At 37.2% G+C, this 12,632-nt stretch overlaps 1 protein-coding gene across 1 annotated transcript in view; it reads right to left on the minus strand.

Moving 5' to 3' along the window:
- Rexo5 (RNA exonuclease 5) overlaps positions 1-12,632 on the minus strand; it is a 49,014-nt gene that overhangs the window by 30,789 nt on the left and 5,593 nt on the right. Inside the window, 5 exon segments of the mRNA XM_059267987.1 lie at positions 6,268-6,411; position 6,900; positions 9,643-9,738; positions 10,927-11,013; positions 11,016-11,049. Of these exon segments, the coding sequence (XP_059123970.1) occupies positions 6,268-6,411; position 6,900; positions 9,643-9,738; positions 10,927-11,013; positions 11,016-11,049 (362 nt within the window).

Here is a 12,632-nt window from a genome sequence, read left to right on the forward strand (position 1 = left end):
TCATCAGCTGTCAGGGCACTGCAGATGAGGCTCACAAGGCAGCACTTCACAGCCTCAATATGAAAAGGCAGATAATACTAAGTATTGGTAAGGATGCGTGGAACTCAGAGCACTCACACGTTACTAAGAAGAATGTGCAATGGCATAGCAGCTGTTTTGGCAAATAGTTTTATAATTCATCAAAACTTAAGTCAGAAAGCTACCATGTGGTCCAACAATTACACAACCACACGAAAGTCCTGTACTTAAATGTTCAGAGCAGCACTATTCATAAAATCCAAACACAGGAACAATTCAAATATCTTCCACATGATGAATAAATGCATTTACAACATGATTATGCTTGGGTTATCATCAGGAACTGAAGTGAAATGAAGTACCAATACAGAGTACAGCACAGATCAAACTTGAATACACGTAAAGTGAAAGAAACCAGTTTAAACACACACACACACACACACACACACACACACACACACACACACACACATTGCACTACTCCATTTATATAAAATACCCAGAATAAGTAAATCTATAAAATCTATATAAAAAGAAAATTGGTTGGTGGCTGTCTCAGGGTATATGGTTTGAATGAGAATGGCTGCCACAAGCTTATATTTGAATGCTTAGTCCTCAGTTGCTGGAACTATTTTTGAAAGCTTAGGGGTGTGGCCTCATTGGAGGAAGTGTGTCATAGGGGGCAGGCCTTGCAGTTTCAAAAGCCCCTGCCATTCCTAGTATCTGTCTTCCCCTCTTTCTCTATTTCTATTTCCCTCTTCGACACACTGATCTTCAGAAGCACACTCTTTTAGGCAGCAGACAGACTTACCTAAGATTCAGAGAGGGTAACAGAAACCAAGGATGGAAAAAAATCACCCAACAAAAACATCAACACCTAGCATCACCTCAATCATTCTAACTTCAGATGCCTAAATAGCACCACAAAGACCTAATAATTAATAGTCAAGATAATATGCCTCCACTAGAACCCAGGAACTCTATAGTAGGTCCTAAGAAATGCAATATGACTAAAGCATAAAGGCTTTAAAGCAGAAAGTGTGAGTATGTTCAAAGACCATAGAGTATAGGAATAAATTCTCTAGTGAAGTCTGTGAAAACACAAATAGTGGAATTAAGTAATGGAAACTATTTACAACATGGAAGTAGAATCTAACAAAGAAACTGAATCACTAAAGAAAACCTAAACTGAAATAAAACTGGAAATGAAAAATTTAGAAAGTCAAACAAAAACCTCATAAATAAGGCTCACCAACAGATTACAAGATATGGAAAAAAGAAACTCAGGTGTTGAAAACAGGGTAGAATACTTTAGTCAAAGAAAATGTTAAATCAAATAAATGAATGAAAGAATAGATAGATAGATAGATAGATAGATAGATAGATAGATAGATAGGCCTAAAACATATAGGAAATCTGGGACACCATGAAAAGACCAAAGCTACAAATAAAAGAAATAAAGGAAGAAGAAACTCAGACCAAAGAGATGGAAAATATTCTTAACAAAATTATAGAAGAAAATTTCCCCAACCTAAAGAAAGACATGCCTATCAAGGTAAAAGAAGCATATAAAATACCAAATAGATAGGACCAGAAAAAAATTTCCCCACAATACATAATAATCAAAACACTAAATGTACAGAACAAAGAAGGCAGTTCTAAGAGGCAAATTCATAGAGCACTGAGTACCTACATAAAATGTTTGGAGAAGATCTCATATTAGCAACTTAGCAGCACACCTGAAAGTCCTAAAACAAAAAGAATAATGCCCAAAAGAAGTAGAGGAGTATACAGTAAAAAATAATCAAACTCAAGGCTACAATCAAGAAAACAGAAACAATACAAAAAATGAATGAAATGAAGAGTTGTTTCTTTGAGGAAAAAAAACAGTAAGATTGATAAATACTTAGACAAATTAACTATAAGACACACAGAGAAGATTCAAATTAATAAAACTAGAGACAAAAAGGGAGACATACAATAGATACCAGGAAAATCCAGAGAATCCTAAGGACATACTTTACAGATATGCACTCCACCAAAGTGGAAAAATAAAAGGATGAATTTTTTTGATATATACAACCTATAAATGTTTAGTCAAGATCAGATAAGCAATTTAAACAAACTTATAACCCTTAGTGAAACAGAAGCAGCAATTAAAGTCTCTCAGCCACTAAAAAGCCCAAGGCCAGACCGATTCAGCACAGAATTCTACCAGACCTTCAAAGAAGACTTAATGCCAATATTCTCCAGATTATTCTGCAAAACAGAAACTGAAGGAACATTTCCTAACTCTTTTTACACAATTTTTACAATTACCCTGATACCTAAACCACACAAAAACTCAAGAAAGAAAGAAAATAGACTAATCTTTATGAATACAGATACAAAATTTCTCAGTAATAAACTTGCAAACAGAATACAAGAACACATCAAAAAGATCACCTACCATGATCAAGTACACTTCATCCAAGTGATGCAGGGATGGTTCAATGTATATAAATTGATAAACATAATCTACCAAATAATCAGAATGAAATACAAAAATCCATATGATCATCTCATTAGATGCAGAAAAAGGCCTTTGACAAAATCCGATATCCCTTCATGATAAAAGTTCTGGGGAGACTAGGGACACGAGAGACAAACCTCAATACAATAAAGACAATTTACACCAAGCTCACAGGCAACATTATCAACTAAATGGAGAGAAACTTATTGAGAGCTTCTGGTAGCAAAAGGCCATGGGAGTATACAGCAGGTGACAACTAGTATTCAAAAGGTCAACCCACCAGAGTCAAGGATTCTGATGGAGGAGTTAAACCAAAATGGAAGGCGTTTGGTGTTATTACCTTTGGAATGTACTGGCTGTTTCCTACATTGAATTTCTTGTGTGAAGTTGTAGCCTTTCCATCTGTTACAACCTTAGGATTCATCTCCCAAAAGCTTTTAGCAGTGTGATTGATCATTTATCGGGCACAATTTTCCCTATGCATTTGAGGTATATTGATAACTTCTTCTAGTTATGTGAGAAAACAGTTATGCAGTCAAAAAATCTTCCCACAATCTGGTCTTTGCTCCTTTTTACCAACATAAACTCAGAGTCTGCCTTCCTGCAATTATCTTTATTAGCAGGTATTTGGTTAGTGTCAGTTTCCAGACACAAGTATTTAATCTGAGACATTTTCAGACATTCAAGGACAAAGAATTACACATGTAATTGTTGATTTTCAACCCTTAGATAGGGTAAAAATGTGCCCTGGCTTCACCTTGCCTACAGATAAGATAAACATTATCCTGTGCTAACCTCACTAACCTTAAATTCTTAATTCCTTGTACTTACTTTCACCTCAGTTTATTAACACAAGATTTAGCTTAGAGATTTATTGCTTGCGTTTACCCTGAGAAACTAACAGAAATGTTAATCAACCTTTTTATTGACTACGGGGTGGTATAAACTTTCCCACAGACTCAATGAAGACCTGTGCCATGGGCAGAGCAGCTGGTAGGTGCCTGTTTCTTGTGCAAATTAAGCTTAAGATTACTAAAATAAATGACAGCTCATGCTGGCAAGGATGTTAGGTAAGGGGCACACTCATTCCTTGCTGGTGGGAGTACAAACTTGTACAGCCACTGTGGAAATCAGAGCGGCAGTTCCTTAGGAAGCTGAGACTAGATCTACCTTAAGATCAGCTGTACCATTCTTGGGCATATACCCAAAGGACTCTATATCCTATCACAGAAGTATCTGCTCATCCATGCTCATTGTAGCCATATTCACAATAGCCAGAAATTGGAAACAGCCTAGATATCCATCAATGATTGACTGCGTAATGATAATGTAGTACATTTACACAATGGAGTATTATCCAGCTGTTAAAAATGTAAATTATAAAATATGGTGATATTTTATTTGTGCTGAAATGTGATTTTATTTGTATGTTAATAAATAAAGTTGCCTGGGGGTCAGAGCTAATAGCAAGCCATTTAACAGAAGTCAGGTGGTGGCAGCACATGCCCCTAATCCAATCATATGGCAGGCAAAGTCTCTGTGTGTTCAAGGACACAGCCAGCATGGTGACACACACCTTTAATCCAAGTACCAACCACAGAGACCTGGAGGTCTGTATAGACAGGCAGTGACAAGGAAGTCATGTGGTTGGGTTTAGAACCAATGAGAAGGCAGAACAGAAAGGCAATAAAAAGACGGGTCACACAGGAGAAGGTCTCTCTCTCAGGGGAAGGACGGCAGCAGCTGGTAAGCTAAAGGCTATTTGCTAGTGCTCTGACCTCTTGGGCTTTTAACTCTTTATTTGGCTCTGTGTTTCTTATTTAATAAGACTGTTTAGAATTACATCTACAATGAAATATGCAGGTAAATGGAAAAGCTAGAAAAAAATAATGAATGAGGTATAACCCAGACCCCAAAAGACAAATATAGTATATTTTCTCTTACATGTGAATGTTAGCTTTTAAGTATTCCATAAGTGTGCTATAATCTGTATATCCATAGAGGTTAGGTATGGAGTAAGAGACTAGCTGGAGGGGAGGATTTCCCAAGGAAGGGTATAGCCAGAAGATTTCCTGTGTCCTGGCCTGCCGGCAGTCGGAACAAATCTCTCCCACTCACGTCCCCCAAGTAAACACAGAGGCTTATATTAATTATAACTGCATGGCCATGGCTCAAGCCTTTTGCTAGCTAGCTGTTAAATATCTTAAATTAGCCCATAACTATTAATCTATGCATCACCACATGTTTTGTGGCTTTACTTACATACCATTACATGTTGCTCCTTGGGCAGCTGGCTGGTATCTCCCTCGCCTTCTTCCTGTCTCTCTCTTTGAATTTCCCGTCTGCCTCTAAGCTACCTTGCCATAGGCCAAACGGCTTATTAATCAACCAATCAGAGCAACACATATTCGCAGCGCACAGAAAGACATTCCCCCATCAGAAGGGAAATAATATAGTTATGGAGAGATAATGGCGGATTGGTGCAGGAGGATAAACAGGGAAAGAGATGGAAGAGAGGGGTAAAGGAGGGAATATGGGGAGGGGTATACTAAGGGCCATTTGAGAGGTCATATGGAAACCGATTACTGTAAAAGCATCTTAAAATATGTATGTATATGAAAGGACTGTGACAGCAAGCACAGGGCCTGCACAAGTTCTAATTGATGGGGTCCCAGAGCTGACAGGGGAAGTGGAAAAGGGCTCCTACCCCTAAGAAGCTATTCTCAAGTGACATCTGCTTGCAAAGGAAAAATTAGTTTTCTTCAATGGAATGTCACTGGATATATTCACCACACTTAAGGGTTGGCCCCATGCCCAGCAGTAGACGGTCCACACAAAAAAACTCAATGGTATTTTGTAGATGTTTTGTCTCTTAGTGCTTGGTTTGGGCATTTTTGTCTGACCTTTTGCACATACATTATAGTTTCTGATTTTGTGTTTTTGTGGATTTTTTTTCTGTGTGTGTGTGTGTGTGTGTGTGTGTGTGTGTGTGTAAATGTATTTCTTGAGTTTTTTATTTGATTTCATTATTATTATCACTATTATCATCATTATTATTATGGCTAGTTTGTTTTGTTTGCCTATTTGCTTTCTAAAAAGAGGGATACAATGAAGAAGGTTTAACATACTGAAGAAGGTTTTTGGTCTACTATGTACAGTGTACGCTGTGCCTGTGTATGTTCATGTTTCCATGTTTGTGGGTACATGTGTCTGGAGTCCAGAGTCTGACATCTGTTGTTCTCTTTGATTGCCTTCTATTTTATGTACTGAAACTGGGTTTCTCATTGGAACTGAGACAACTGACAATTGGGCTAATCTGACTAGCCAGCTTGCTGCAGGGATCCCTTGTGTCCACCTCCAGAGTACTGAAGTATAAGCAAGGGGCCATCTCCAGCATGGGTAGAAGGGATCTGAATTATGGTCTTTATGCATCAACTGAGGCATTGCTTCAGCTTGGAAAAGTCTTAAAATGCTAAAGAAATACTGATTCTTTCTAGTATACTAAAGAGAAAAAAAAAAAAAAGAAACAAAAGGAACATTCTTATTAACATTTTACTGATATTTCTAACCTTTATGTATAATCTAACGTCATCATTTTTCCACATTCCACACTAAAAATATTTCCACATTACAAGATGGAATAAATAAGCTATCCCAAAAGTATCCAGAAAAAATGATTTTCAACAAAAGTATTTGAATGAAGTTAGTGATATTAGATTAAGTAAGTTTAAGCAAACCTTGTAGTGGAAAGTGAAATGTTTTCATTTCCTCTTGTGTCAGAAGGCATCTAGTCAAGCCCACTTTCTCACAGCCATACTTTTGAATGACGTGGTCATTCTGCAGGTTGATGCTGGATTTTAAAATGGCAGAAACTAAAGGTCCTGAAACAACAAAGGTAGTGCAAAGATGTGCATCAGAATGTGTCACATCTCACGGAGGCCAGCAGGATGGCTCAGTGGACAAAGGTGCTTGCTGCACAAGCCTGGTGATCTGAATTCTATCTAGAAACCCACTGTGGAAGGATGCAATTGATTCCTGGAAGTGATCTGTGCACGCTTTGGCACAAATGTGCCTGTACTCACATCACACACACACACACACACACACACACACACACACACACACACACACCCTCAATAGTAATAAAAACCTTAGAGGGCATGCTTCTTATACAGGTTAAGCATGGTGAAGGCAAAAAGATATGACTCATCTTTGACTTGTAAAAGGGTGTGTGTGTGTATATGATTTCATATAGTTATAACAACATGAAGAGAAGCTGGGCATGGTGAGGTACATGTGTGATCCAAGCATTTGGGAAGGAGGCAAAAGGATCTCAAGTTCAAAGCAAACTTGGGCTACATAGTAAGACCCTGTCTCAAAAAATAAAACTAGAACAAACCAAGAACAGAGGCAATTAATTCCAAATGTGTTAAAATGATAAGGCTTTTTATAGAAGGTAAAGGAAGAATGTGCGTCAGATCTAAGGTGGTCAAAGATACTTAAAGATAGGAAACAAGGTGCCAAATCTTGAGAAGGCAGAATAGAAATGGTATGTTAGACCTCTGTTATAGTGCCTATCCATTCAAACAGCCCATTTTCTCTTCATCTACTTAAATCTGCCATCTACTTAAGCAACACCAGCCCTTAACCAGGGGAGATCAGTGAATAGGTTAAGTACATGGACCTTCTTAAGTGGGACTGCATTCTGAAATGGGACAATGGTAATTATGTTGATCACACTTGCTTGTGTCTAGAATTTTAACTAAAATATAAAGAGAACCAACCAGTTTGAAAACTTCGTCTGTCTGATGCTATGAAAAGGGACAGACAGTTCTTCACTGGAGGCACTTAGCTTGCAGATGGCTTTCTAGTCAACATGTATCCTCCAAACACTATCTTTTTTGATTAAGACAGACATTTGGCCCTTACAGTCCCAAAAGCCAACATATCATAGTAGAAGAGGGCACACCAAGTTAGACAAGAATGTACAGAATTTGGCTTTCCAATGACAGTTCAGTAAGAAAGAAACAGACCTATGAGTCAAGTTGAGAGTGGAGATAAATGATACACCATTGGTATGCCAGGGTCAAGAGTTTGAACTTTTCATCACTCAATATATAGTGGAGAACAATAAAAGCTTCTGAGAAGGGAAGCAACAAAATATAAAGAGTAGCTTAAGAAATATTAACCTCAAATACTTGTGAAAAATAGAGCAGAGCAAAACTAGAAAGGTGATACAGTAATACTGGCAAAAAATATTTTAACTAAAGCCTATGCAGTAAGAGGGCCGAAGAGACAGGAAAGTATACAAAAGAAATGTTAAACATAAACTAATTCAATCAAGAAAATATATGAGTGCTTATTGGCATTATTCTAGCTATGTATATAATAAAGTATGCTGTGGAATTTAAGTTCCAGTTGGGAAGATGGACAATGAATAATGAAATAAGTGTTTATTTATAAACATAAATAAAAATAAATATTTAATATATCAAGTAGGGATAAGAACTACAGGTAAAAGGAGAGGAGGAAGAGGGATTACTGGACAAGGAAAATGGCCATTGTCATGTTTATATGTTAGGGATGGTCTTTCTGATAAAGTGGTATCTGAATAGAGATTTATAAGAGTAAAAGGAATGAGCCACGCAGAATGGGGACAGGGAAGCAAAATAAAAGGAAATCTAAAATTCAAGACTGGTGACTAAAGAGGAAAAAAATGTACTAACACGGAAATTGAAGATGGAAGCCTATTATTTATGGATGAGATAAGATGTTTCTAGCTATGATGTAACTGAGAAGAAAGTTGACTAGTCAAGAAACAATGTCCAGGAGGCAACTGCTACAATGAAAGACTGTAATCTAGGACATCAAATCTAGAGATGAAGACACAGGAGTCATCTATAGAAAACAGACAGTAAACTTGAAAACATAGATGAAAACTCCAAAGGAAAGACTAAAGGAAGATGAGAGATCTATGGACTATGCCTTGGGGACTTGGATATACTTAGGATGGAAAAAGGAAATAAAATCTTAAGAGAACAGAGCAATAACCATAACCCCTCTAGCTCCTTAACTCCTACAGAATAAAATCACTACTCCAACTCAAAGCCTGCCAGACAGTCATAAGTGGCATCCCTGGCTTCTTTCACTACTACCTCCTTCCCCTCAGCATCCACAATAAGCTGTATCTTTCAGCCTTGTCCACTCAAGACCTTTGTCTGAACCTCAGATCTTAAAATGATACTCTATGATGGACTCAGAGATATTTAAATAACAATGCATGCTAAATCAAATACAGCTGCAGATATGATATAGGCATCTACTGGGAGGAGAACAATGGGAATGTAGCAAAATTAGAAGATAACACCAAGACGAAGGAAACTAGAAAACACAGTTCTAAAGGAGGTAGGAGGGAACAGCCTGTTAGTCCTACCTTTTTATGTCGCCTCAGTGCAATTATACAGTTGCTTAACTATTATTTCTGAACACAAAGAAGTACTATTGGACAATATTTACTTTTACTGTGTCTGAACTTTGATAATTCTTATTCTACAACCCATATTCTTTCTAAATAAATGTTAACTGTAAGTTAGTCACAGGATGTAGCCAGGTCTGAACAACACTGCTGTCATGGTTATGTATCTTTAAGCTCTAACTACTGTACCTATAGGTCACAGCTATAGTACTAAAAGTAGGACCAATTAAATTTCCCATCTATTCTTCAATGTGAATAATATCCATGTCCCTTTCATTAGTCAAAGCTAAGTTCTTCCTTTCCACCTATATCCTAGTAGGTACAAAGACCTAGTGATTGCCGAAAACAATTTGTTCACAGTAATTATGAGTTTCAACATTAATGATATCCAAATATCCTTAGCTACCCAAGTTAATCAGTTTCTGAAGCATGAACCAATGGTTCCTGGTGTGTAACCTCTTTGGGCACTTGCCCACTTTAAAATTCTTTCTTTAAAAAAAAAAAAAGATAAAGACACTTTTTTGTTTAAGTTAATCAGAATTGAAGATTTTGTTGTTGTTATTGTCCCTTACACGAGTAAACTTTACCACACCCATGACATCTTTTTACAAATATCAAACAAGAATTAAAGTCATACCTCCAATAGTCCTAGGAAACCTCTAGCTGATTTCTTCTTTTGTAGCCCAATGATATCAAATAGACAATTAGATGTTGGAGGAGGCAAGCTGAGTTTCTAAAAAATATATTAAGTCTTTTTAAGAATGCTTCAAAACAGACAAAATACTCTTAAAGGTCTAGACTCTCATTGTTGGTTCAGACCTTCATAGAAGTCTAGGCTTTAACTATTTGTACTACAAAATAAGAACTGCTTCCTTAACATGGAAGAAAGTGAGGAAGTAAAAGAAGCTACATTTACTATAAAATTACCACCTGGAAATTTTCCCTCTCATCCTATATTGTAAAAAGGTCAACATTAGAGGAATTTACAACTTAAATGTTTTCAGGGACTTCAAATTCTTTATTTCACTAGACAGCACATCAGGTAGTCAGGACAGATGAGGGTGAGTAGATTGAAAGCTTTAGCTACTTATCTAGGCTAAAATTCCAATTCTACAATGTATTAGTTAACTTTGGTGAGTTACTCACTTCCTTAAAAGTAAAATAAAACAAAATTCCTCGTACAGGACAATGTGGTCACTAAGACAATAAACAGAGCATGATTAATACAGGGCTGGGCATATGAAAAGTACTCAATAAAATGGAAGCAAAAGAGAATCAAGACCAAGGTAGATTAGGGCTCATGGACTCAAATCCTTCACGAATATATGGACAAGTAGGTCAGGGGGAAATGGAGCAGGTTTTGAGACAAAAGAGCACATGGCCTTTTTTCTAGATGGCAGATGCTATTGAGCTCCAGATAGTATTCTAATGGCACCCAACTTAAAAAAATTTTCTTAGGTTTCTTTTCTTTTAGTTTGTTTTTAAATGAGATCTTGCTATATAGTCCATGCTGTATTCAAATTCAAACAGGGTCTTGCGCCCGTGCTGGATTCAAATCCTTCTTCCTCAGCCTGTCAAGTGTTACAATTACAGTTATGCACCTCCATGTCCAACATTATGATTTAAGAGAGGTACAGATTTTATGTGAATTCTGCAATTTACAAAAATTCCATATTACAAATAAAATAGATTCAACCTAGAAGCTATATACTATAATTATAGAATAACTTTTCTGCTAGATTATCAAAGAAAATCACAGACAAAGCTAATCTAAACAGAACTCTTAGTACTTCTGCTATCTATACCCTTCCTGCCTTCCTGATGTTTAACTAGGTTATTGAGAAACATTCTCAGACTAATGCCCTAGCTTCAGGATGGGAGGCTCTAACTTAGCCCCTAATGCAAAATTTCTTTATCTTACATGTCTGAATGTCTTTCGGAGAAATCTGAATTCCAAATAGAACATGTAGAAGTGTAACTGACTCATTCCCTTCAGAATAAAAACCACCTAAACACGTTGTTTTGGTGTAAAAGCTGGCACCAGCTGCTGAAAAAAAATCAAACCAACACAGCTAAGATGACATTCTCAGACAGTTACAGGCACACAGAAGACAAGCAGGAAACAGAGTGACTGACAGCTAATAAAACTTTTCACCAACCACTGACTCTGTATGACTCTATAACTGGAAGACAGTCCTTACTTCAAAGAATTCACATAAAAATCTTTGTGATAGGGCTGGAGAGATGGCTCAGAGGTTAAGAGCACTGGCTGCTCTTCCAGGGGTCCTGAGTTCAATTCCTAGCAACCACATGGTGGCTCACAACCACCTGTAATGAGATCTGGCGCCCTCTTCTGGCCCGCAAAGACACATGCAGGCAGAACATAACAAACCTTAAAAAAAAATCTTTGTGACAAATATTTGTTATAATCAAATCAAATGTCAAGTGAAATGCAATGTATCTATTAATAAATGCATTGTCCTATTAATGTTTATTTAAAACTTTAATTATACTTATTTTATGTGTGACAGGGTGGAAGTTAGAGAACAACTTATGGCAGTTGATTCTCTCCTTCCACCTGAACATTTATTTTAAATCAGAACTCTGAGCTCATTTTACAAAGGTTTATCTCCAACATATTCTGTAACCCTTCCTAAACCAGCACATCAAATGAAGGCTGACTTCAGACTAATGGCAGTCTTCCTTTCTTCCTTCCTTCTTTTCTTTTGTTTTTTTGAGACAGAGTCCTGGCTGTCCTGGAACTCACTATGTAGCCAAGGCTGGCCTCAAACTCACAAAGATCTGCCTGCCTCTGCCTACTGAGTGCTGAGATGTGCCACTAGGCCCTGCCAGATGGCAGTATTTCTTGACAAAGAAGCTGGTTCTGAAAAATCTAGACAATTTATAACAACTGCCTCAGGGAAATGTGTGCATCTACTAATCTCTCGATGGGTATTGTGCTGGACAGTTTTTTGTCAACTTGACACAAGCTAGAGTCATCTGAAAGGAGGGATCCTCAATTGAGAAAATGCCTCAATAAGATCCTCCATATGCATTTTCTTAATTAGTGATCAATGGGGGAAGGCCCAGACCATGGTGGGTGGTGCCATCCCTGGGCTAGTGGTCCTGGGTTTTATAAGAAAGCAGGCTGAGCAAGCCATGATGAACAAGCTAATAAGCAGCATTCTTCCATGATGCCTCCAGGTTCCTGCCCTGTTTGAATTCCCATCCTGACTTCCTTCAGTGATTTACCCTGATGTGGAAGTATAAACTCTTTTCTCCCCAAGTTGCTTTGGTTATGGTTTTCATCATAGCAATAGAAATCCTAAATAAGACAGACATAAAAATATAATTTTCATAAACCATTAGTATCACTGACAGCATTCAAACAATAATATCATCTCTTTTTTAACTATAAGAGAAGTAAAAGACTAACCAGAATTATTAAGATAGTATTAATTTATAATAAAACAATAATTAATGAGATTTCTATCAAGTCCACAGTAGGGGAAGCAAACTACAGTAGCTACAGTAGTCAGACAGAAATAATGAATAAAGTAAGTATACCAGGTGGTACAGAGATGGTTGCTAGATTTTTAAGTTTTTTTGAAGAAATCACCAATCTGG

The sequence above is a fragment of the Peromyscus eremicus genome, chromosome 1, assembly GCF_949786415.1.
Source record: "Peromyscus eremicus chromosome 1, PerEre_H2_v1, whole genome shotgun sequence".
Taxonomy (NCBI): Eukaryota; Metazoa; Chordata; class Mammalia; order Rodentia; family Cricetidae; genus Peromyscus; species Peromyscus eremicus.